We start from the raw sequence: 27623 nt of genomic DNA, 5'->3' as shown, positions 1-27623 counted from the left end.
TCTCTACCGTCTTCAACATGAAACAGAAGCCATATTGAGTCATCTTTCTCTGAATTCGAAAACGCATAAAAATGCTAATCTGACATCCGGGAAGGATGAGTAATTTACAGACCAACGCAGCGTTCTGTTTATCTGAAAGCTCCTCACAGTGTCCTTCGGGGTCCTAAAGCTGTCAGGTAGCTCTGATTGACCTGCGGCTGATTTAGATGCTCTTGGCCTTTTAGTCAGGGATATTTACGGCCACCCTGCCGGTGGTGTGACACACGGCTGCAGCGGTGATCAGGGGTCTTGGGAGACACTGCAGCAGAGTTGCGGCAGGTTTGCACACAGACGGCACTAGAGGTCCAGGGTTCTGACTGGCTGTGAGTCTCAGCATCCTGCCAGTCTTTGTTCAGCTCTCATAGCTACCTCCAGCTTGAGTTGATAACATGTTCCTCAAACCTGTGATTAAAATTAAGAGGCAAGGCTGAGGTTGGTGGAAGTGTTTAGAAACGGTCAATAACCTAGAGGCCATTCTGTCATCATGTCTCCGGAGCCGTGTCATATTTCAATCAAATCTGAGATGAAGCCTCAGTAAGACTGATTGGTATAAACGGCTCCCTCTCGCTGTCTGCCCCAGGTTGATATCTGGAGCTCTCAGTTCCAGTCTTTAGCCCAACCCCAGACTTCCATGGCTCTTCTGCAGTCGGATGGGTAACACTTTACAATAAGGGTACATTAATAAGCATTAGTTCATGCATTATTAAGCATTAAGTTACAGTTAACTAATGTCTCTATTAACCATTTACTAATCTTATTTATGTTAACTAAGGTTAACTCACCTAACCCTAACCTTAACTAAGGTATTAATTAACATTAGTAACCTAACCTAACCCTAAATAAGCATTAGTTAACAGTTAACTCATGTTTTTTGTGACCCTTATTGTAAAGTGTAACCATCGGATGATTAAAGAGGAAAAGGTTGGCAGAGTGAGCTGCTCTGAATAATCAATTGGAAAACAAACACTGGTCAATAACGAGTGGCGCCATGCGAAAGAAGGGAAGCAGAGATGGAGGGGAGCAGAAAAGAGGGAGGGAGAGGGTGAAGAGAAACGAGATAGAGGGCTGTGAGGAGGAAAGAGGGAGGGTGGGGGTGTGGAAGGAATATAAAGAGAGAGAGAGAGAGAGAGAGAGAGAGAGAGAGAAGGTGAGAACACAGCCTGCAGAGATGCTCCTGGTGCTGTTTGATTCACCGCTCCTGTGAGCTTATAGGTTTAAATAAACACATACGCATACACACACGCGCACGGACACACACACGCACACACACACGCACACACACACGCATGCACACACCCACACGTACACACACACATACACACACACACACACACATACTGTACAGCGCGCACACACACACACACACTATGGGGTGTGATTAGTGCCAGCACACCATACTGAAACGCTTGACTTGCGCCTACTTAAGAAGACGCGATGACATCAAACGTCTAAACGCACGTGTATAATTTCCATTGACAAACAATGGAGAGACAGACGTCTCATAGCTGTAACGTACCTGTAACGCAGACGCTGTGCACATGTTGTTTACACGTATTGCGCATCGTGTGCGTGACGGCAACACTACAGGTTAGATGCGCCTCACATATGCGACACCAACACTACACATGACAGTTTGGTAAAATCATAGATGTACGTACGTACGTACGTCTTGTAATGTGTGCAGAAATTGCATAGCGACGTGTCAAACGTGCCAGTGCCTTGCTAGCGCAGCAGACGTGTTAGCGGCCGCACGTGTAAGGTCAGTTGCCTTTAAATCATAGCTGGTTCTAATCTCGTCCTTGCCAATTGGTAATGCATTCTCAATAAATGGAATTCGCACATGTTAAGCAACTTGTTTTTAATAAAGCCTAATATCTGAATGACTCTTTCTTCGCAATTTAAAACAAATGTTCAGATACACTTGTTTCCTGTCAATAGAGGGCGCTGCAGCACCGTCAGCACCAGTTCGTGCGCGCTCTTATTTGAAAATGTAGCGATAGTGGAGATAAAACGACACATATCTAGGAAAAGTTATGCAAGGAGGGTCCTGGAATTTGATTGAGTGCAAATAACTATTCTTAATTTTTATTCAATATGGACAAATGAGCCCCGCTCGCAGCTTCTAGTGCCCGCTGACTTAACACGAGCGTGCAAACGTTACATGCATGTGCGCAAAAGTGGCACGGCACTTTTTACACGTCACCCTCTGAGAATGCGAGCGACTCGTTACGCGTGCCTATGCACGCCTATTAATCAGCTCGCCAAAGTACCTTTATACACGCAATGCAGGCGATGAAAGCACTGAGTGTTTGTTACGCTGGCACAAATCACACCCCATACACACACACACACACACACACACAATACACACATGCGTACACACACATACATTTTTGGTGGGAGGAAGATAAATTTTCACTCTGAATGTATAATAATCTCAGAGAGTAATCAGAGATTCTGTGTGTGTGGGTGTTCTCTGGTTGCTATACAAAAGCTGCCAAATGAAATACAGCACACTGACAAACAAGCTGACACCGTGGCCCTCTGCCCACAGGCCTGCTGCCCAGCCCAGCACAGCCCCTCAGCACCACCTGTGGCTCCGTGGCTCCATGTCACACTCAGCAGTCTTCACAGGCCTGGGGTGGCCTGGGGCACTGTGTTTGTGTGTGTGTGTGTGTGTTTGTGTGCGTGAGTGTGTGTGTGTGTGTGTGTGTGTGTGTGTGTACGTCTTGGAGGTGGCGAGGAACTGCAATGATGCCAGCATTAACCTCAGATAATACTGTATGCACAGCCCCTCACGCCGCTGCCTCTGTTGCTATGGTTACCCCCAGCAGGTTGCCAAGCGAGGACGGCTCGGTCGCGAGCAGCGAAAGCGGGAAGCTGAACACTGGGAGGAGCTCGTCGGCACGGCGACCTGCGGCACAGAAGAACGGCAAGGACGAGCTGCACAAGAGGAGCGGTGAGAGAGAGAGAGAGAGAGAGAGAGAGAGAGAGAGAGAGAGAGATGTAGTGAGGGAGGGAGGGAGGGAGGGAGGGAGAGAGAAATGGAGAGCGGGAGAGAGAGAAGCAGGATTGAGAGGGAGAGAGAAAGGGAGGGGTTCAGAGAGGGCTGGCTGTTACTGGGAGAAAGATTCTTCCCTCCCTCTCTCTGTCTCTCTCTTGTTCTCTCTTTATCTGTCTCTCTTTCTCTCCCTCTCTCTCTACTCTGTAGTGGAGTGATCAACGCATGTCACACACATGACAACTTGTCTCACTGTTGGACGGAGAATTAGACTGGTCTAATGAACAGAAGATGAAACATGAACAAGCTCACAAAACACACACGCACGCACGCATGCAAACACACACACACGCACACACACACAAACAGATTTAAAAGCGTATCTGTCGATGTATTCTTGTAGTAGCTTTGACACACAGGCAGAGTGGGAGGTGGTGGTGATTTAGCCTGATGAATAATAAGCTAGTCCTTAATAATAAGCTAGGCTTGATGAGATGGCGTTTGTCAACCAGTCCAGTTCCTCCTGATCCAGAGCACCACCAAGCTCCCGCGCCTCAGAGCACGAACACAGCAGAGAGACAGAGGTGATATTGGATTTGACACATTACTCTAATGGCCACAACACAGATGTGACAGTCTTAACACACTCGTTTTGGTTGTTTGGTGTGAGAGACAACGCTACAATGTAAAGATTTAGATGACACGGTACACTGAAAACTTTCTGAGTTTCTAACGCTTAACTGTCAACGTGATAGGAATTATTTGAACAGAGACTAACCCTAGCATAAGATCACATTCTTTCAGCTCAATATTTACCTTGTATAACACCAACCCTGTATGATCAATAATGTCGGAGCAAATGTAATTGGAACAACAAAAAACCCAGTGGGGGAGACAGAGGAAGAATAATCGTTTTCTCTCACAAGACCTCAGAAGATCTGTTTACAGAAATAAAAGAGGGATAGAGAGAGAGAGAGAGAGAGAGAGAGAGAGAGATGGTTCTGTTCATCCTCCCCTGGGCACAGAGAATCAATCATTCTCTCTGAGCTCATGAGATGAGTCTGCAGACATACCTTATCCCTCTATCTGCTCAAGATCCAAGATTCCTTTTATTCGTCACTTGTAAACTTGTAATGTACGGTGTACAGGGAAATGTTGCTTCCGGCTCCAAGATTATGCTACAGATGAACTCTAATACTCAATTTCCAAATTACAAATTTACAATTTACAAAAATGACAATTTAAAAAAATTAACACAAATTAAACAATAAGTACCCTTTCTACAAGTATACAATTAAGCTGGAATGGGATAGATAAAGGTCTGGATCGATTATGTGCATGTTATATATGAGTGTGAATAAATAAAGAAACAAATAAATAACCCGGGAGGCAGGGTCATGTGTGAGTTATGTACCATCCCGGGGGGGTGGGGGTGTTAGATAGAGTCATTGCGGGAAGAGAAGAAGCTGTTCCTGAGTCTCTCCGTGCTCGTCATGCGGTATGTGCTCTTCCCTGACCACAGCAGAGAGAACTAATGCTCTGTAACAGCATTAGCAGATTGCTCTGGCTGGGCTGGGCCAGCTGTGTGGTGCTGTTGCTAGCCAAACCGAAGGGCCAACTGTGTGGGATGGAGGGACGAAGACAACATATCGCAGCACCCCCCCCCCCTTATCTGATATCACAGACCCCCCCCCCCCCCATCTGATATCACAGATACCCCCCGCCCCTCCACCTCCCTGATGTCACAGATACCCCCCCCCCTATCTGATATCACAGACCCCCCCCCCCTATCTGATATCACAGATACCCCCCCACCCCACCTCCCTGATGTCACAGATACCCCCCCCCCTATCTGATATCACAGATACCCCCCCCCCTATCTGATATCACAGACCCCCCCCCCCCCCTATCTGATATCACAGATACCCCCCCCCCCTCCACCTCCCTGATGTCACAGATACCCCCCCCCCCTATCTGATATCACAGATACCCCCCCCCCACCCCACCTCCCTGATGTCACAGATACCCCCCCCACCCCACCTCCCTGATGTCACAGATACCCCCCCCCCCACCCCACTTCCCTGATGTCACAGATACCCCCCCCCCCCACCCCACCTCCCTGATGTCACAGATACCCCGCCCCCCCACCCCACCTCCCTGATGTCACAGATACCCCCCCCCCACCCCACCTCCCTGATGTCACAGATACCCCCCCCCCACCCCACCTCCCTGATGTCACAGATACCCCGCCCCCCCACCCCACCTCCCTGATGTCACAGATACCCCCCCCCCCCCCCACCTCCCTGATGGCAGAGATACCCCGCCCCCCCACCCCCACCTCCTTGTAGCTGCCAGATGATGCCATAGGGCAATGATCTTCAACTGCCGGCCCCCCAAATCCGGCCCCCCCAAGCTTCCCATCCAGCCCTCAGAAGTATTTTGAATATCAAAGAAAATATTTTTCCGATATTGAAGCAACACCAAAAACAGTTAGATCTAAATAATTGTATTAGGAACAATTTACCGACCCCAAATATATGTTTTTGGCAGTGGGTTCTAAAGAATCTGTCCTCTTATTATTAGCCAGTAATGCTGGGGTGCTGACAGATCATTTTTATTTTTGGCGGGGGGGTTCTTCTAGCCTGCAGGCCAGTTAGCACGCCACCGAGAGAACTCCCGTTGCTCCCTTACTTACACAACCCGATGCTGGACAGGTTCTGAATTTAGCATTATAAGCCATGTTAAAAGGTTATTTACGATCATATACAATGGCCAACATCAAAGTATCGTCAAACAGTGCACTCTCGAGATATAGCCCGTCGCCGCTAACACACTTAATGGATCTATAGGTGCATAGACAAAATCCTTCACACACACCATAAACTCTCGTTTTCAAAGACAGGAAACTCACTGAGTGGTCACTGGTGTGTGATGTTCTGACAAAAAAATCGCCACAAAGTATGCTTCCGATCATATAGGGTGTGTTCCGGGACCTCCTGATTTACAAATTAAGCACTGGGGTGCAGTACAGGTCTGTTCACACCAGTGTTGGACTGAAGTTACTGAAAATGAGTTATTAGTTACAGTTACTTTCATGAGAAAGTGAAAATATTAAACAGTAATACATCATATTTTTTGAAAAATAATTTGAAAGTCTGCCCCCCACAGAAAAAGTCTGTCTCTTGGACAAATGTAGTTGATGACCCCTGACCCCTGCCATAGGGTGACTGGCATCATCGTAGGAGGACTAGGCTCCCGGCAGCTACAGTAGCATCTCTATCAGATCTACAGTCTTGGATGATGGGAGTCCCTGGTCAGAACTGACCTCTCCTGTCCTTCCACTGACTGAAGTGGGACCCTAGACCCCTGTGAGGGGCTCCTCACCCTCCGTACTCTACTATAATCTGCCATTGTATTCCTGTACCAGTAGACCCCTGCTGTATGAGGACCATACAGGCCCTGGTAGAGTTATTCTGCTGTCCCAGTGGATCCTCTATGATAGGGACGAGCTAATCGGCGAGTCTGGTTCTCCTCGACTCCTATGAGGTCCTTATTGATTGCCTATGTAAAAAGAACTCACACACTCGCATAAAATTACTTTAAAAGCATCTAAAATGATTTTTTTCTGGGTATTCCTTTCTCATATACCTGCAGCCCTGCCCCAGTACTTTTTCAAGGTAATAGAGTTTAGCTTGCCATCTCCACTTTCCCAACCTTATTGATCTGTAATGATATCCTACTTCATTCCTGTTCCAATCGAGCCTTTTGAGGACCACACAGACTCCCTGATGTAATACTGTCCTTGTGTTCCAATAGACCCATTAGGCTAGCCTAGGCCTACTTCCTCCCTGTACCAGTCAACCCTCGTGACTATGAGGACCAGTCAACCCCTAATTAATATCATACTGTCCTCTGTAGCAGTCGACCCCTAACTAATATGATACTGTCCTCTTGTACCAGTCGACCCCTAACACAGCTCAGGTTTTTCATGATCCTCCAACTCAAAGAAATCAACATAAATGGAGGACATTTTACTAAAAATTACATCCCTTAGAGTGTATCCTCGAAATCAGGGCAGTAAAACAAAAAGTGAAGCTTATTTTCAATTTCACCGAGTTCACATAACAAAGTCTGGAGTGGCATTAAACCTGCCTAATGTTCCTGAACGTTTCTGGGCACAAAGGGACTTTGTCTTTTGTCCTATTAGTCCTCTGTACTCTCTGATGTCTCCTTGTTCCAGTCGACCCCTATAATAATAGGACTTAAGTTATATCCTACTGTGTTTCTGTTCCAGTCGACCCCTATGAGGACCACACAGGCTCGCTGCGTCTCATCACCATCAAGCCCATGGCGGCCCCGCCCACCTACTCCTACCCATCATCCTCCAGCCACAGTCAGGACTCCGTCATCCTCAACGGCGAGGTGAGCCCTGCCCAGGACAATGGCGTTCTGGGTAGTCTATGATGATGTCACATGAGTCTGTCTCATTGTTTTCTTGCTCAGTCGTCATGTGTGTCAGGCTGCTGGTCTGGACTGTGCTGGGATAAAAACGGGGTGTATTAATAGTCTCAGTTCACACGCTCTGCCTGACTCACCACGAGTCGCCAATTAGAATGTCACTCCATCATTATTATGAGAATTGACATCTCTAAATGTATACCACCTCCCTCCCTCCCTCGCTCCCTCGCTCCCTCCCGCAGGTGAACCTTGGTCTGAAGCAGAAGTCGGACATTGAGCACTACAGGAACAAGCTGCGCCAGAAGGCCAAGAGGAAGGGCTACGGAGACGTCTCTGTCGCTGACACTGGTAGCCACGGCTACAGCCACAGAGACAGGCACAGCCGTCACGACAACGGCAAGGAGCCAATGACAGCGGAGGAGAAGAGGGCCTCCTTCGCAGGCTGTCACAAGACAAGGTGACAAGGAAGAGTGGGAGGAGGAGAGGAGAGGAGGGGCGGAGGAGGAGAGGAGGGGGAGAGGAGGGAGGAGAGGAGGGGGAGAGGAGGAGAGGAGGGGGTGAGGAGGAGAGGAGGGGGAAAGGCGGGGAGGAATGAAATGGGGGGAGCGGGAGGAGGAGAGGGCGGGAGGGAGACTTAAAACAGGTGCGAGATATGCTCGCCCAGTATAATGATGATGATGATGATCACTGCTGCTGCTGCTAGTGAAGTAAACGACGTTCATAACCACACTGTTGTTCTGTGGCCCTCGTCCAGACACCCCAACACCACGACCAGAGAGCCCACGTACTGGAGCCGCCAGTCCCTGTCCAGCCCCAGCCCCGTGGAGGCGGAGATGGATCTCCTGGTGCTCAGAGAGCGCTCCAGACGGGGAATACGCAACAGCGGCTATGACGTGAGTAGCTTCCTGTACCGACCCCTGACCCCAAACACTCACTCCTACAGCTACATTCAAGGGCCAGAGGTTCGCTTGATCTAGCTTACTCAGCGAAATGGACCAGATGGAGTCGGGTCTTAAAAAGTGCAACCCGTGCCCATCCAGTTTGCCTGTGGGGTTGACCGAGCCTTCCTCAGGGGCAACATATTGAAATATTTGAGGTGTTTTTTAAATCCAGGTCCAGCCTACAGTATACCGCCAGGGATGAAATGCAGAGGGCCAATGTGTGGGGCCCGAATCCTCAACATTGATAATCCTTTGGTCATGTTCAAAGTGTTTTTTTGGGCTGAATAACCTACAGTATAGAACAACAGAAGAACGAACACCTCTCCCGTTCTACCTGTCTGTCTCTATCCCCTGGCCAAGCTCCAGGACCGCTCAGTCAGATCAAACCACAAGGATTACATACTGGACAGCCCCACTTAAACACCTCCATCTAGACTACAGAGAGAAAGAAAGAGATGGAGAGAGACAGAGAGGTAGAGATATAAAGAGAGAGAGAGTCAGAGAGAGAGAGGGAGGGAGAGAAAGAGACATTTTGCATTTACAGAGAGAGATAGAGACAGGGGGAGAAAGACAGAGAGAGAGAAGGAGGGAGAGAGAGAGAGAGAGTTATTTCTCTCTGTTGCCTGCACAGCAGCACCTTGCTGAATGTCAATGAACATGAATAAGATTACCGCCTATTCAGTGATTCAGATGGGAAACTCGATACTGGTTAATAGCCTTGAATGTGCTGAGCCTTTGGAATTGCAAATGGATAACTTGGTGTGTGTACTATTTAGTGTGTGTGTGTGTGTGTGTGTGTGTGTGTGTGTGTGTGTGTGTGTGTGTGTTTATTTTGACATGACTTTGTTTGTAGGCTTGCATTCATGAATCTGAATATCATGTATCTCTGTGTATAGTAAGGTTTGTGCGTGTTAAAAGGCCTGGATATACTCCAGTGTCATACCTGTACATACTGTACGCGTATGTACGGACCAGAATGCTGTGCAAGCAGCATTGTTCACGTACTCCACTGCAGACTTTATGTCTAAACGGAGGTTTAGAAGCTATGTTCACATGGAGGCAGGTCAGTGACAACAAAACTTTATTTGCATTCTTTCTCGCTCAGGTTTAAAATGTTGCCGATTTCTCACCAACTAGAGAACAACTCATCCTGGCGTGCATAAGTTACTCGTTATGGTGCAGCGGCAATGTCTCATCGTACAGATGTGCGTCTGCTCGCATAACGTCCCTTCAAAATTCACCACCATTGTGTACTACTGCTACTACTACTACTACTACTACTACTACTACTACTACTACTACTACTGTACTTCTTCACTGTTTCCTGTTTGTCTTTTCCTTTTTAGGGCATGTTCTGCTTTATTTGGACAGGGCAGTGTGAAGAGAGACAGGGCAGTGTGAAGAGAGACAGGGCAGTGTGAAGAGAGACAGGGCAGTGTGAAGAGAGACAGGGCAGTGTGAAGAGAGACAGGGCAGTGTGAAGAGAGACAGGGCAGTGTGAAGAGAGACAGGGCAGTGTGAAGAGAGACAGGGCAGTGTGAAGAGAGACAGGGCAGTGTGAAGAGAGACAGGGCAGTGTGAAGAGAGACAGGGCAGTGTGAAGAGAGACAGGGCAGTGTGACGAGAGACAGGGCAGTGTGAAGAGAGACAGGGCAGTGTGAAGAGAGACAGGGCAGTGTGAAGAGAGACAGGGCAGTGTGAAGAGAGACAGGGCAGTGTGAAGAGAGACAAGGCAGTGTGAAGAGAGACAGGGCAGTGTGAAGAGAGACAGGGCAGTGTGAAGAGAGACAGGGCAGTGTGAAGAGAGACAGGGCAGTGTGAAGAGAGACAGGGCAGTGTGAAGAGAGACAGGGCAGTGTGACGAGAGACAGGGCAGTGTGAAGAGAGACAGGGCAGTGTGAAGAGAGACAAGGCAGTGTGAAGAGAGACAGGGCAGTGTGAAGAGAGACAGGGCAGTGTGAAGAGAGACAGGGCAGTGTGAAGAGAGACAGGGCAGTGTGAAGAGAGACAGGGCAGTGTGACGAGAGACAGGGCAGTGTGAAGAGAGACAGGGCAGTGTGAAGAGAGACAGGGCAGTGTGAAGAGAGACAGGGCAGTGTGAAGAGAGACAGGGCAGTGTGAAGAGAGACAGGGCAGTGTGAAGAGAGACAGGGCAGTGTGAAGAGAGACAGGAAAGAGAGAGAGAGAGAGAGCGAAGAACATTCGGCACATGGCGTGGCCCGGAATCGAATCAAATCCGAATGGTGTCGCTAGCTGTAAGGACTAGCCTCGAGATACGCGCCTTTAACACCATACATCTGTTTCCTCCCAACGCCTGCAGGGGGAGCCAGAGCCCTTCGAGGAGACCAACGTGGACCGCCTCATGAGCTCTCTGGGCTACACCGGCAGCCACAGGGTCAAAGGTCACTCCGACTCCTCCACGCTCAGCTCCCAGCCCTCCATCGACGAGATCCGCCAGCAGATGCACATGCTCCTGGGGAACGCCTTCGGCCTGGCCCCGGACGACCCGCCCTCGGCTGCCGTCAACCGCCATCACCACCCCCATCACCACCCCCACCCACACAGCTCCTACAACCCCAGCCACACCAGTCCCTACTCGGAGGGGGTGACCAGTGCCCCGGGCACCATGAACCACCCCTTTGTGGGCCGGCAGAGGGTGACCGGCTACGGGGACATGCACCAGTGTAGCTTGCCCAAACCTGTGAGTGTAAAAGAGTGGAACTCAATAGGAAACCTCAATGGGGACGCATTGGAAGAAGTAATCTCAGTTCTCAGGGATGTGGAACAGAATAGAATCAGAGTAGAATGGACTCTGAGTGCATTACAAAGGCATCTGCATCTCACACACTCTGATTGGTCCTTTTGTATGTTCTCTTCCCTGCGATTGGCTGCTGCAGGGTTTTAGGTTTACACAGCTTCCTGACATGGGCCTTGGGTCTCCTCCCCCTCTGATCCCCTCCAGACCGGGACCTCCTCCAGGGAGTGCGCTCAGACGGTACCACACACACACACACATACACACACACACACACACACACACACACACACACATACACACATACACATACACACACACACACACACACACATACACACAAACACTCATTTGTTTACAACACATCGGCAGGTTATGGTTTAGTGAATGTAGTGTACATAACATTGAATGCAATGCATCATACTAATTTCAGAATTCTCTACCAAGTGGCTTCATATTTTAGTTGTGTATATTTTCTTTTTTGATGGGCACTCCTCTAAGTGTATAGCTTACGGTCTGAGTTAATGCAAACATCAACATGAAACAATCACCATATGAAATGTACTGCAACTGTGCGTGCCTATTATTTGTAACAGTAGGTTAACGTGCATCATTTAAAAATGAGCTGCAGCCTCATTGAGATGCTGTGTACTGCTGTATGCTGCTGACAGTTCTCTAGGGGGCATGTGGTGTGTATATGCCATCTAGTGGTCAGAGACTAGAACGACAGCCACTAGGAATAAGATTTTACCATTTAGCAGACAGTTATTTAGGCTCATGGGGCAGTAGTTATTTAAGCTCATGGGGCAGTACTGTAGTTGCATACATTGTTAATTCACTGTACAAATATGTTTCAAGCCTTTCAAGAATTGAACCCACCACTATGGTTTTGTAAGCATCATACTCTACAGTACTAACAATAGCATTACTAACATTATTATCTACTAACAGTACAATCATCATGAAAATGACCCACTTCAAGCAGAGGATCACCTTTACAATACAATACAATACAATACAATACAATATAATACAACACAATACAACTGTATTCAATTACAGAAATATATGTGCTGTCAGTTGCTTAATAGAAAAGGGAAAATGCATGTTTAGCCCTGTTTTACGGTTTCTTATGATCATATACAATGGTTCAGATCAAAACGTTGACAAAACTAGCACTTTTGAGAAAGTCTGATAATTGCTCTATCACCGCTTTGGTCATACAATGGATGTGGGTGGGCACCTTGAAAAATCATTAAAAAAAACATGTTAAACTCTCAATTTCAAACACAAGAAACTCACCTAGGTGTTAGTTGGTGTTCTGACATATAATTTGCCATAAAGTAAAATTCTAGTTCATCTGGAAAGGCTTTTTTAAATATTTAGCATAGAACTATTTAGTCGCAGCACATACGTGTGTAAACTTCCGCAAACTAGGTAGCCTAGCAACATGAACAATAACAATAGCTACCGTAAGTAGTTCCGCTTCCTGAATCCCCTCTGCGGATTGATCTAAACATCTACAACGGTCGCTTCAATACAAGTCAATAGATTTCATAAAATGATCAATAAAACCCTACAGGATTCATACTTTGCGGCGAATTTGATGTCAGAACACCAACGGACACCAATTACCCCCTCAGTGAGCTTCTTGTCTTTGAAATTGAGAGTTTAACATGTTTTTTGAATGATTTTTCAAGGTGCCCACCCACATCCATTGTATGACCAAAACGGTGGTAGAGCAATTATCAGGCTTTCTCAAAAGTGTTAGTTTTGTCAACGTTTTGATCTGAACCATTGTATATGATCATAAGTAACCTTAAAACAGGGCTAGACATGCATTTTCCCTTTACTACTCCTTTAACCCAGTAATGTTTGGGTCTGCCCCTCTCCCCCTTCTCCAGCTCCTCCTCCCCCGACATGACTCTGAAGCCACGAGTGCCAGAGGCTTCGGAGCTGCAGGTACAACACAATGGCGCCCCCTACCTGCCGCTGTCCAGAGCACCCTTCCCTGCTGTCACTGTCGACCAGACTATGACCAGCTACTCAGGTGGGTGGTAGCGGTTGTGGTTTGCGCGTGTGTGTACATGTGTGTGTGTGTGTGTGTGTGTGTGTGTGTGTGTATTTGTGAGTGTGTGTGGTAGGATGAGGGCAGAGGGGAATTTCCATGTCTGGGATCCTGTCTGTCATTTCCTACAAACCCTTCATTGATTGGCTAACAACACTGTCCGTCCCCCAACAGGAAACCCAATGACAGCAGTCTACGCCATATCAGCCAACCGCCCTGGTTACTCGGACTACTTTGTCATGTCGCCTCCCTCATCATATAGAAGCCCCTCCTGGATGTCATACCCCCCCGAGCCAGAGGACCTGCCCCACCAATGGAATGACACGGTGAGACACACTGGTTCTGCTACAGGCACACTTGCTCTAGATCTCTCCTTCTTTCCAGCGTCTATGTGTTTATCTGTAACTTGATCTCTTCTCTCTCTAGCTGTTTCTTCTCTTGCTCTCTAACTCTCTTGCTCTCTCTTTTTCTTTCTTTCTCTTTCTACTGTAACTGTGTCCTCTCACCACAGAACCCCCGTCATCTAGAAACCATCTGCTGAAGAGACAAAATGTCTGACACTGAGTGGAAACAACAGATACCTTGGTAATCATGCTCACATCTCAACAAAACATCTTGACTAGCTCCTCTTTTTCTGGAAAAAAAAACAAACATCACGCTACTGTTTACCTGAAGTGGGCCTGATAGCTGGTCAATTAGACTCAATAACCTACTAGGGTCATGGTTACTATAATGAATGCCAACTGAATATTTTTTTGACTGCTTACAGAGATATGATTGTCTTTTGAGTGTAGTGAGAAGGTGAGAATTGTCATTTTGGTCTCTTTCCAGGTGTCCCCTTTGATGAGCAGAGGGCTTGCTACCACATTGAGTACCTTAACCCCTTTAGCCCACCACCACCAGGTCCCTCTGAGCCTCCCTGGCTCCCTCCACCCTGCCTCTCCTACCTCCAGCCAATCCCCCCCCCCCCCCGAGCCCAGGCTCGTCCCTCACCACAGACCCCCGGGTCCAGCCCCAGCCCCAGCCCCAGCCATCCCGAACCCCCAGCAGCACAGTTGGGTGCTCTTTGCTACCTGAGCCCCAGGCCTCGCCCAGCAGGCCTCCCTTCTAGGCCTCCCTGCCGCCGTCCTAACTGCCACCCGTACCCAGCAGGGGGGGACACAGAGCACCCCTGTGGTTGTGCCACACACACTGGGTCCCACCACCAACCCAGTACCCAGTACAGGCTGGCAGGGCTGGACTCACTGACTAACTAACTGTGCTTTTTGATGAATCTAATTTCCCTACATGGGACCAAGAGTTTGACCGACTACTGGTGGTCGTGACAGTATGTGTATTTTAAAAAATACAACAAACTAAAAAAGAGAAACAAAGAAAAATATGGAGAGAAAAAATAACTCTCGTCTTGAGCTGTCTCAGTTTCAGTTTTTGGATATTTGTGTGCTTTGTCATTTACTTTTGTGCACTGATTAATGTTATTATTTTCAATGGAGAAAAACAAATCTAGTGAGTGTGACTTCAAGTGCACACACCTTATTTCAAGGCAAAAAAAAAAAAAAGTAACCGAGGTTGAGAGGGCTTTGATATGTGGTTCTGACATTCTGTATTTTTAAAGATGTACTCATCGATTTAACTTTTCCTCATCAGATTCAGAAAAAACGATGGTCACAGTGTTCTGTCAATTCATATGTTGGTGAAGGTGGTCTGCGATAACCCTGAGGAGGGCTGAGTGTAACTGCATTTTCACTGCGCTGCCATGCTCTCACAATGGCTCTCTAACAGCATCCTTCTGTGTGTAGAGGATCTGGGAGAGCAGCCTTCTTCTCCATGGAGCCATAGGGGTTGTGAGAGTGGGTGGCTGATGCTGCAAGCTTTATTGATTTGACTGTAACCTGATAATAACATGATGTGTTATTGAAAAGGTTCATGAAAGCAGAGCGAGAGAGGGAGTTTGCTCTGTATATTTTGACAGCCTTTTCTTCATATGGTCAGACTGTTTTTTTAATTCTGTTTTCTCATTTCTCAAGGGTATCAACACTTAGATATCGTACCTATAGCCAATAGGACCATATTTTGGTCTAACAGTATTAGACAACAGAGTTACAGTGACAGACGGGTGTCTGGAGCATATGGTGTGACTCTGCCCATCTATGTTCCTGGTCAAAGCAGTCATAGAAATCTCCTACACATCAAGCTGTTTTGATCAAGGGGATGTTACTGGATGTCTAAAAGATCCTCCATTTGAAGAATAAGAACAGGTGTGACAGGTCAGGACAAGATCTCTTGAGCCTCCAGCAGGAGTTGAGGAGCCAAATCAGAAATGTTACCAGCTTTGGAAAATTATATTTTCTAGTGAGACAAAGGCCTATATATATATAAGTATATCGTATCAGATGCATTATTTTAAAAAATTGACATAATAATCAAAGTTAACACTTATATCGAGATGATAACAATGACGATATTGAATAGAAACTACAATGTCATCATACTGAAGACCAGGTATAGGTGGGGTACTGTCGATATGAGTTAACGCATTACCTACTGTAGATAAATTAAGCACTTTCCTAAACACCAAGACAGCTGTATCAATGCAAATGCCATGTTAACTGCTATTCAGATTTGAAATTCTAATACAACTGCTTTTGTGACTACTACTACTCTTTATCCATGAGTATCAGTAGGCTACTCACACAAACAATATTTAAATACAGCCAGTATTAACCCATCAGATTAGATTGACTCAGTGTATTCAAATGGATATCGACTGTTCTTACCAGTTTGAAATCTTTTGAAAACATGTTAAAAATACTATTTTTCTACAAAATTATGAATCTGTTTTTTTCCTGTAGATCTACAACTTCAAGCGTAATGTTCCAAAGGAAATATAAAAATTTAAAAAGCCTAAATAAATGTTCAAACATTTTCAGAGTCTATCAAATCAGTATATAGTTATACCACAAAGAGATATGATGTCAACTTTTTCAGCTCAAAATCCCCCTCTGCGAGATTTATGATGAGTAAATACTGCAACTGAACAGTAAACATTTACCGCATATGCAGCAGGAAAGAAAGTGTATGAGTTTATAAACACCACCAGCCTGGTCAATGCTTAAAATCATTAGCTAAGCACTTGTAATTGTGGACGGAGAGCCCCATGACTATGTTCCGTTCAGTTACCCATCTTTGAATCCCATGAATGGAAAAATAGAATCAGTTTGAGTGGTTTAGAGAAGCAAAAGAGTTGACACATACATTGTCGTAATATGTGTGCTTTGTTACCAGTGGTTCATAGGCAGTGGGCAGCAGGTAGAGGGCAGTGTGTCCGGGTGGGCAGAGAGAAAGAGAGACCCCAGGTCTCTGAGGGCATTGCTGATGATGTTGTGCGAACCATGTTATGATGAAGAATGCAGTTGGATGTAGTTATGCAGAATTTTGGTGAATTCAAACAATAAAGACAAACAAATTACAGTCTGTTGGCTGCCCTTTGTGTATGTGCATTTGTGTGTGTGTGAGTGAGTGTGTGTGTGTGTGTGTGTGTGTGAGAGAGAGAGAGAAAGAGAGAGAGCACGTGTGTGACTATGTTGTACTCTGTGTGTCTGTGTGGGCATGTGAGTGTGTGCGTGTGTGTGTGCGTATGTGTGTGTGTGCGTGTGTGAGAGAGTGTGACTGTGTGTTCTGTATGGGCGTGTGTGTGTCATGTCTCAGTGATTGGTGAGTACATAATGATATTGTTTTTCACATTGGATAATAATAACAACAACAACAATAATAAAAATAATAACTAAAAATGGTGCTCGGAGAGCACAGACATCCACCCATGAATGCATTTCGTGGCTCTAGGCGCGAGCACGTGTGTGTGAGCAGGACATGTTTGGTATTGCTGCAATCATTAGGTCAAGAGCTTCATACCAGTCTACACCCCTTTGTTTCTGTGATCTTCCCACATCGAGATATGGCCGTTTCACCCCCCCCCCCCATTGACTATTAATTTTTTATTAGAGTTCCCTCTCTTATTTTTATCCTGGAGAAAGGGTAGTAAGTGGTTCTGTGCCTAGGTCCAAAAATGGCCATTTACCTCCATTAATTTTTTGGATTATGATTACACAAACTACCAAACCGATTTTTATGAAAGGGCCACCTTAGAACCCACATTTTGGAGCACATTCGAATCACGGGCCGGATCCAAAGTTTTGTTTTCATTCGCGGATCTGGCCCATGATTCGGATCCAGTCCCAAAATGTAATGGGTTCTAAGTTGGCCCATGATACACCCCTCCACCGAGTTTCAAAAAATCGGTTTGGTAGTTTTTGGTAGTTTAATCATAGTCCAAAAAATTAATGGAGGTGAATGGTCAGTCCGGCAGTGTTTGGGTGGCCCGTGGACCCAACTCGTGATTTGGATCTGCTCCATAATTTATGGGGTTGTAAGTTGCCCCATGTTACACCCCTCCACCGAGTTTCGTGAAAATCGATAAGGTAGTTTTTGCGTAATCCTGGTTCAAAAAATGAATGGAGGTGAATGGCCGACCGTATTTGGGCGGCCCATGGACCCGGCCCGTGCTTCGAATCTGCTCCAAAATGAATGGGTTCTAAGTTGGGCCATGCTACACCCTTCCACCACATTTCGTGAAAATCAGTCCAGTAGTTTTTGCGTAATCCTGCAAACAAACATACTCACGCACATAACCACCCACCCACCACCACACGCCACCGAAAACATTACCTCTCGCCCTGCGGTGTCACTGGGGTGGAGGTAATCATAATCGTAATTATTATTATTATTATTATTATTATTTTTAAAAAAAAAGGTGTACTCATTGCTTCTAACTAGGAGGAGATGCCCATCCCTCTCCTTATCTGTTTCTCTCTCTCTGGCAGTGATGGATGACTCTAGTGGCTGGAGTGTCATCCAGTCAGTGCACTCTTCCAGGGTGTCTGCTCATCCCTGGAGTGAGAGGTTAAACGTAGGTCACCAGAGGATGTCGTGGTGGCTCTTATCTCTGGAGTAGTGGTGACCCTGGGGTCCTGGCTGTAGCTCCATCATGTCCATGACCACATCATCATCACCTCGCCCACTTCATCCTTGGCACACACACTATTTCTTGAATCACTGATGTGCAACCAAACTTTCATTATACTGGGCACACCAGGGACATACCGTACACCTTTGAATGATCAAACCCAGCAGATGTGGTAAGTGCTACTGGAAGGAAGACTGTTATTCAGTCGTGTCCCTGGTTGGCCTTACCTTCCCCTGCTGCTCCATACTGGGATGGGACTCTACTCAGCTATAAAACTGCATCAACCGATTTTGCCCAGAACAGCATCTTGTGTGTGTGTGTGTGTGTGTGTGTGCATGAATATGCACTGCATGTGTCACATTTACTGTGTGTGTGTGTGTGTGTGCATGAATATGCACTGCATGTGTCACATTTACTGTGTGTGTGTGTGTGTGTGTGTGTGTGTGTGTGTGTGTGTGTGTGTGTGTGTGTGTGTATGTGTGTGTGTGTGTGTGTGTGTGTGAGTGTGAGTGTGCATGAATATACATATATTACAGAGCCCGGGGGAGGGGTTTATTAGGCAACACAGTGACACACACCATTGCATACAAAGTGAGCAGCAACACAACACACACACATGCAATTTTAGGGAGTCGCCGGTGCAAATTTTTCCCTGCATTTCTCCCATCCAAGCTGTCCTCCCCAGGGGCAGCCAGGACCCATGGGCAGCCATCGTTCACGGCGCCCGGGAACCAAGTCTTTGGGAGTAAACCTGTGCAAACACGGGGAACATGCAAACTCCGCACAGAAAGGCTCGGAGACCTTCTTGCTGTGAAGCGACTACTACCTGTAGGTACTACGCCACCATGCTGCACGTGAGCGATTTAGGGGTTCAATGTCTTGCTCAAGGACACTTCCTCACAATGCCGGGAGCTGGGAGCAAACTGTGGACCTTGCGATCCCCAGCCGGCTGCTCTAGCTCCCAAGCTATGTGCACTGTATGTGTCACATTTACTGTATCTGTGTGTGTTTACAGTATGTAATTATATGTTTCTGTGCCTGCCCATGTCTGTTTGTGTGTTAACCGTGATTCAGAGGCTCTTCAGCTCACCACGCTGGCTTAACCCTCCACTCTAGCGGGAGACGTCAAATCGCTTCTCTATCAATAATTAATGAGGATCACAGAAAGGCAACAAACACGTGGGCTTTAAAAGACTAGGAAAGATCACAGCACATGGCTTAGACTCTAAGTCTTAGAGCATTCAGAGGATTTACATTTGGAAAGTGAGGGGTTTAAAAACACTACAGTTTGAGCCGCATTAAGACACCATACCAGCTACTGCAGAAAAGCAGGGGAAATGCACTGTCTGTGCAGATGCAGTTTCATACAGGCAATAATCCAGATCATGTGCCATTCAGCAGAGGCTTTGATCCAGTTTGATTTACAGTACAGTAAGGTTAGATACTGTACATGGTCACTATAATGGGTGGCCAAGTCGGTTACCTCAAGAAATCAGAAACACTGAACACTTCCCAAAGAGTGAGTTCTTCTCCTAGAGGAGTTGGTGGAGTTCAGATGTGTCAGCGCTCCATTCCAGCTTCTACAGCGGGACCGTGCTGTGAGACATGCAGCTGCTCAGACCTATCACATGACTCCGTGGGGATGTCACTCATGGTGAAATGGCTACTGTACTTGTTAAACTCAAAGCCACAGCGGGAGACACTGATTTCAGCTCTGAGTGTGTGCGTGTGTCTGTGTGTGTGTGTGTGTGTGTGTGTGTGTGTGTGTGTGTGTGTGTGTGTTTGAGAGAGAGAGAGAGAGAGAGATTTGAATAATGAGCAGGTAGGCAGGAAGCTGTCCTCTTCAGAGCAGCAGTTCGCCAGAGTTGGCCACTGGGGAAAGAATACAGAGAAAAGGATAAACACCAGCTCTGCTCCCTGTGTGAGAGAAGAGAGAGAGAGGGAGGAGCGATAGAGAGAGAGAGAGAGAGAGAGAGAGAGAGAGAAGGTGAGAGAGAGTGACAGCCTGTTTTGCCAGAATTAATTAGGTTACAGTAGAATGTCTCCCATAGGAGACATTATCAAAGTCTTATCTGCTAATAGGAAAGCTGAACTGTAATTACAGTGCAATGTACCAGACAACTGAGTTAGAGGAGAGGAGATGAGTGGAGACGAAGGGGAGGGAGCAGAGAGGAGGAGAGGGGGAGGGAGCAGAGAGGAGGAGAGGGGGAGGGAGCAGAGAGGAGGAGAGGGGGAGGGAGCAGAGAGGAGGAGAGGGGGAGGGAGCAGAGAGGAGGAGAGGGGGAGGGAGCAGAGAGGAGGAGAGGGGGAGGGAGCAGAGAGGAGCAGAGGGGGAGGGAGCAGAGAGGAGGAGAGGGGGAGGGAGCAGAGAGGAGCAGAGGGGGAGGGAGCAGAGAGGAGGAGAGGGGGAGGGAGCAGAGAGGAGGAGAGGGGGAGGGAGCAGAGAGGAGGAGAGGGGGAGAATGGAGTGGAAAAGAGAGGAGGTGCTGTAAAGGGAGAGCAGGGATGTAGGGGGTGTGGAGAGGAAGGGATGTAAGGGGGAGGAGAGAGGATTGGAAGGAAGAGAGGGAAAGAGAGGAGCTTATGGAGAGAGAGAAGGGGATGTAGGGGATTTGGAGAGAGTGGAGGATGGGTGAGGGGATCATCCACACTGCTACCTGTAATTGTGACCACATCGCTATTAGTGATGAGACGTGATAGGAAAGAGAGAGGGAAAAGGGAGCGAAAGAGAGGGAGAAAGAGAGAGCGCTGTGTGTAATTATATCAGATGACAGATTGTAATTCATGACTCTGGGAGGTAGGGTATGCTACCCCCTCCTCTCCCTCCTCTTTCTCCCTTACCCTCTCTCCGTCTTATCACCTCTCCTCACTAACGACCCCTCAGCGTAGCCACGATTATAGAAGTGTGGATGAGCTGCTGCTTAAGCTGCACTAATGGGCCAGTCAGATGGTCAGAGAGCCACTGTATCTCCAGCAGGCAGGTAGGGAACAGCTCTCTATCTGACTGAACACATACAGTTTTATCAGCCAAAGGACCTGAACATGACACCTCCTTGTCTCCTTGTCATGCATGGTATTGATTAAGGTTCTTGTTATGGTCGAGCCAGCTTTGCGATTCCCTGCCATGAGAAACACGAATGACAGAAAACCACCCTACAGTAGCACAGTAAACACTTGTCTTCTCGATGGCATAACGAGGACGGTGTTAAAAATTATCCACCAGAGAGATGAGAAGGGCCATTCAGCCAGCCTTCACTCTGGGTGTGCTATTTTAACACATATTGGCTTGAGAAACCCTAGCCAGCTACATTGATTGAAGAAAAGAACCATACACCCAACTAGGTCCGGTACACTGCAGTATACTGTAAGTGGGATTTGCCTGCACTTTCAGCTCTCAAGAAGACTGCGAAGTGAGAAGAAATAGATGACAGTAACTCACCGTAGAGCCGCCGCCGTCCCTCAGGGCGCCCCGGTCAGCGCTGCCTAGTCTAGGCTGAGAGATTCTGTGGTTGCAACGCCCTCAACAGCGACGTGGGACATCCACTCTGCTTCTGCTGCATGGGGCCGCAGCACGCCAAGGCGGGTCTGGTGCCGTCTCCTGACTGCCAGGCCTGCTCTCTTCTGGAGCGGCTTCACCGAATGGACTTCTTCGACAGTCTGCTGCTGCTGCCGCCGGGGAACGACAATCCTGTACCCACGGAGGGCGGTTCAGACTGGGGTGATGATGTTGGCATACCTCGTCAGCAGCCGGCGCTGATGCTGTATCTCCCGCCGTCTGATGAAAAAGAAGATGGCTCTGAAGCCGACAAAGACTCAGCCTCAGAAGCCCTAGATGCAAACAGTTCGTCTTCCAGTAGGCCCGGGCCTGGGTCCTTCGACCACGACGAAGCTGATGGAAAGAGCCTCACATCATCTTGATGTTCCCCTTCTGGAGACTGTGGCTGTGACTTGGCTGCCTCTCTGGAGCTCCGTCTGCTACGGGGCAATCTCCAAGCCTGCACCTCATCTCCTCCCTGAGATGCCTGACCTGGAGACATTTGTGGAGGTGGGATGGGGCCAACCTGCCCCACTGAGAGGGGGCCACGTACCTTCATGAGAGCTACCAGAGTGGCCGGCTGGAATGAATTGATGACGACTGGCTCTCCGCCGCTGGAACCTGACATCACCGCCGTCCTTGTGCCTGGTTCCTCCGCCTGGGGTCCAGCCAGAAAACCATCCAAGACCACTCTGTCCTTGGCGGAGAAGAGCTACGCGCTGGCGGCCTTGGAAGTGGAGCGGAGAGCAGAGATGGCGGCCTTCGGGGCTTCCAGCCCGGGACTCCCACTGCCACCTCTCCATACCCAGCCAGTTGCCAGTGTCCAGCCTGGACCGGTCCCGACCGGTGCACCAGCTGCCCACGCACAGGCCTGGGGAAAGAAATGGTGCACCTACCGACAGTGTGCCGAGGTGCATGACTGTCCTTTGCCTTGCTTACCACGCTCTTTTAAGAGTGGCGGTGGGAATGTTTCAATCCAAGGTGACAGTAAATATACAGATAATTGTTATTTTGGTTGTCCTGTGGCTGTCTATGATAATGTACAGTCTGCATGTCATGTTGTGCTTAGCTTAGCTAGCAAACGGCAGAGCCATGATGTAGCTCTTTTGCATGGAGATGAAGGGGGGCTATGCTAGTGAGTACGATAGGGCCTAGCGATTCACTCTGGTCCCATCGGAAAACTCTGATGCCTCCGGTTCAAGCTGCAGTGTCTTCCCCTGCTATAATAGCAGACGTGACAACCACCGGTCTCACTGTTGAGGCAGGGAAAGGTATGTGTTCAACAAGCTCCGCCAGTTCGCTGCTGCCCTGTTTGAACTTGTCTCAACCTCCGGTTTGAGCAGCGGTGTCTTCCCCTGCTATATTAGTGTGACAACAGCCGATTGCATCTGGTACAGTTCCACAGGTCAGGAGATTTGCCTGGGCGGCCCCGTTGCACAAAGGGGGTGATAGGGATAAGCTGGATAACTATCGTCCTCAAGGTTATCATGCCTAGCCAAAGTTCTGGAGACCTTGGTAAATAACCAATTAAAATATTTTCTTTCAAGTCTCTCAGTTTTAAGTCCTCACCAATCTGGGTTTAGAGCTGATCATAGTACCATTTCAGCTGCCACTAATGACATAATCTCAGCATTGGACAACAGGAAACACTGTGCTGCCTTCTTTGTAGATCTCTCAAAGGTATTTGATACAGTCAATCACCACCTGCCTTACAATAAACTATATGTTTCAATAGAGAGGCTTGTGGCTGGTTTCAGTATTATCTGTTGTCAAGGTGTTAGTATGTGAAATTGGGTAACATCCCATCTGATTTCCTGTCTCTTGCTAAAGGTGTACCCCAAGGCACAATGTTGGGACCTATCCTTCTCACCTTTTCACCATCTATATTAATGATATTGTCTCTTCACTAACTGGCTGTCATGTTCATTTACTGTATATGTTGATGATAGTTGTCTATTGTTTTGCTGTTACTGTTCAGGAAGCCATTGTTAACCTGCAGCTTGCTTTTAATGTACTACAAGAAGCTCTCTTCTTGAAACCACAACGAGACCAATACTTTGATTTGGGTCCAGACAGCATACAGACAGGTCATCTGTGCATTAGACCATGCCATTGTCTTTTGTATGTTAGAAATCTAGCCTCTATGCTGCGGCAGAAAATTGGCTTCCAGTACAGAAACCTTCTTCTAGCTTTCCTACACTCAGCAGGAAAATAATTGTTCAAGCTGTTTTTTTCATCAGTATTAGACTATGGTGACAGAATCTATAGACACGCTCCCAAGACCAACCTTGAAACCCTTGGACTCTGTCTGCCACTCTGCCCTAAGATTAGTTACGGGTGATGGATATGACACTCACTCTGTTCGACTGGAGTCTTGGCACTTACCAAACCCGATCAAATGATTGGCTTGTTTTCAGGGTTCCTCGAGTGCAATCTGAACTAGGAAGGGCTGCTTTTTTCAATGATGCTCCTTATACTGTACTTGGAATACCTTACAACAGACTCAGTACTTCCTCCACTCATGGAGTTTAAATCCATGGCTCTTGATCTACTGTATGTATTGTACTTCGACCTGTAACTGTTTTTAATTACTATTATTTGTTTTTAATTACTATTATTTGTATATTGCATGTTGTATGTTTTTTTGATATTTGTGTCTCTGTGTAAACTTGTCATGTTGTCTCTTGTTTGTAAACTTGTAAACTTGTTTGTGTCTCTGTGTAAACCTGGCACTGTAAATGAGGGAAACCTTGCGTGCTTCAAGAGTACCAAAAAAGGTTTGAAATTAAATGAAAATTAAATGACCTGTGGGAACATAAGAAGTGACTTCAAATTTGTGGGATTTTGGTGCTTTGTGATATTGAATTGGTAATACAGTATATATGTAGGCTAAGTAAGTAAACTAAGGAAAATGTATTTTTAAGCACCTTTTAAAGTTGCTGTACAATTAAATAAATTTAAAATATAGGGAAACATTTAACGTTAACACGTTACCACCAACAATATAAAAAAATAGTTACACAATCGGGATAAAATAAATAAAAGACATATAAGAACAACTCAAAAGATTTAAAACTGTACAGAAGTCAAAAAGAAACCAGCAGACACAAGAATAGAGACAGACAGACTCACCATCACATAGAAAAGTGCTCGCGGTACAGGTGGGTTTTAAGCAGCTTCTTAAAACCATCCACTGACTCTACTCTATTTCTTATGTCTATGGTGTTGAATATGGTTGATTTTCAGAGAAATGCCTTATAATATGATCCTGTTAGCTATTTCCTAATTATGATGATTGACCTCTGAGTATGGCTGTCGGCTTGAGTTTTCGGTGAGAAACGGTGTCCCTCTTCCATTCCAACACCATTGTTGTGGTTAGAGATAAAGGCCTGGGCGCCGAGGCGGCGTAGGTTAACTTGACCAAACAAGGCCACAGAAGAGACCAGAAAGACAGTCTTATCGGAGAAGAGACGAGGGAGGGGGGACACTCAAACCACATAAGAACGTTGCAACGAGACCAATACTTTGATTTGGGTCCAGACAGCATACAGACAGGTCATCTGTGCATTAGACCATGCCATTGTCTTTTTTATGTTAAACCTTCTGTAATAAACCGCTTTTGCTTGAGGCTCAAATCCCGTGTTGGAGAGATTCATTTGGAATACACCTGAGAAAGGAGACACTGGACTGTGTGGTATTTTGTGAGATTGGGGGCCGTCTTTTATTGTCATCAAAACACAACGCAGAGCTTAATAAGGACAATGATAAAAGACAACGAAAGTCAACATTGGGAAGACTGTTCCAAAGGGTGGGGGCCACTACTGCAAATGCCCGGTCACCCTTGGTTTTTAATATGGAGTTTTGGACAGCAAGAAGGCCTTGGTCAGAAGAGTTCTCACTGTAGCCAGGAGACACAAAGCTCCGATATATAAAGTGGGGCCATTCCATGCAGAGCTTTATTGATTTGATCTTGATTTCATATAATAATAATATATATATATATATATATATATATATATATACAATAAACCACCTTGATTTCATACCTTTATCTTTCATTGTGTTTTATCTTCCATCTTATTTCTCTTGCTTTTTGTTCATTTTATGTCTATATTTATGTGAAGCACTCCATGCATATACATTATCTGTTTTAAAGCTCTTTGAGCTGCACTTATTTGTATGAAAGGTGCTGTACAAATAAAGTTTTATGATTATGATGATGATAATAATAATGATTATTATTATTGTTGTTATTAAAAAGTCTGTGTGTCAATGTGCCCTGTGGTCCAATGTGCCTAGCTCTCCTAAGGTGCCTACAGAACCCCATCACAGCAGGTACACAGGGTTGCAGAATGTTAGACATTACAGATCATCGCCAGCAGAGGGCGCTGTGTCCTATAACACAGATCTCTGGTGATTAAGACCTCATTATTATAGAAGCCAGTAGACAGCAATCTTATCGCTGCACCTTCATCCTGTCTCTTAATGAAAGTAAATTCATTTTAAGAAATAAGAAATTAATGAATTCATCTCTTTCTCTGTTCGGTGATGGGAACAACATGTCTCAGGCAGCACAGAGCAGCCAGGATAGCAGATATCATCTCTACCTGGGATTGCAACAACAGCAACAACAACAACAACAACAACAAACATCTTTATTTGTCACACAGTGAGACACACGCACATCACACGGTGTAGGTGTCGAAACACACACACACACAAAATGGCTGGAGCATTCATGAAACTTCTCTCTGCTCTTAACCCATCCCTACGTCTTTCCCCCAAGGGCAGCCGGGAGCAGACAGCTGGCAGCGTGCCGGGGATGCGCCCAGGGACAACCAAGTGTTCCTGTCCGTCTTCACCAGGGACGGACAGCGTTAGCGATCTGTTCTTCTACATATTTTTCGTATTGGGTTCTTTATGGGGGAAACCCTTATGAACATGCAAGGGTGGATTTAGTCATTTTGGGGCCCAAAGCAAACAGACATGGGGTCCAAACATCCCTTGTTCTCTACTTGACACTAATGTATTAGGCACTTATGAATCAGGCAATCTGACACTATTTAGCATATGGATTTTTATAAAGAAATTATTATCGAAAAGTTAGCCAAAATAATTCTTAATTATACCTTTATGAGGTGTTTATGGGGCCCCCTTTGTAGGTGGGGGCCCCAGGCAATTGCCTACCTTTGCCTAAAGGGTAAGTCGCCCCTGCGAACATGCAAACTCCACACAGAAAGGCCCGTAGACCTGTGAGGTGACAGTACTAGGCACGGGAGCAATTTTGGGGTTCAGTGTCTTGCTCAAGGACACTTCGGCACACTCCAGAAGCTGGAATCAAACCTTGGGATCCACAGCCGGATGTTCTACCTCCCGAGCTATGTGTCACCCCACGTAGGGGGGCTGAAGGCCTTGTGGAGACGTGAACACTTACTGTACCATTATTATCTGTTTGTGAACTGAAAAGAAAGTGGCCATGAGCGGTCAGAACGGTTTGAGCTCTACAAAAGCACCAGCCACTCTGCAGTACATTAGAGAGAGAGAGAGAGAGAGAGAAAGAGAGAGAGAGAGATAGAGAGAGATAGAGAAAGAGAGAAAGAGCGAGAGAGCGAGAAAGAGAGAGAAAGAGAGAGACAGAAACCAGTATCGAGCAGCTGGGTCTGCATTGTTTGGATACAAAGGCCTCAAGGCCTCCTTGCAGCCCATCACTCTGCCCACACACGTCGTCGCTGCGCTTGTCACTCCATTTTTCTACCTCTCCATCTCTCTCTCCATCTATTGACATGCCCCTCAGCAGGGTGAT

The 27623-nt window shown here is 46.8% G+C and overlaps 1 protein-coding gene across 1 annotated transcript in view; it reads left to right on the top strand.

Annotated features, from left to right (window-relative positions):
• kiaa1549la (KIAA1549-like a) overlaps positions 1–13803 on the top strand; it is a gene marked incomplete at both ends in the record, with an annotated part of 31353 nt that extends 17550 nt beyond the window's left edge. The window contains 9 exons of the mRNA XM_084452807.1: positions 2874–2998; positions 7335–7462; positions 7741–7955; positions 8253–8391; positions 10760–11140; positions 11337–11434; positions 13099–13244; positions 13437–13588; positions 13774–13803. Coding sequence (XP_084308933.1) covers positions 2874–2998; positions 7335–7462; positions 7741–7955; positions 8253–8391; positions 10760–11140; positions 11337–11434; positions 13099–13244; positions 13437–13588; positions 13774–13803 — 1414 coding nt within the window. The remainder of the gene's footprint in view (positions 1–2873; positions 2999–7334; positions 7463–7740; positions 7956–8252; positions 8392–10759; positions 11141–11336; positions 11435–13098; positions 13245–13436; positions 13589–13773) is intronic.
• Between the last annotated feature and the right edge of the window lie 13820 nt (positions 13804–27623).

The sequence above is a fragment of the Borostomias antarcticus genome (genome assembly GCF_949987555.1).
Source record: "Borostomias antarcticus genome assembly, chromosome: 18".
Classification (NCBI taxonomy): domain Eukaryota; kingdom Metazoa; phylum Chordata; class Actinopteri; order Stomiiformes; family Stomiidae; genus Borostomias; species Borostomias antarcticus.
Note: the sequence above shows the minus strand (reverse complement) of the source record. Positions and strands in the feature narration are given on the sequence as shown.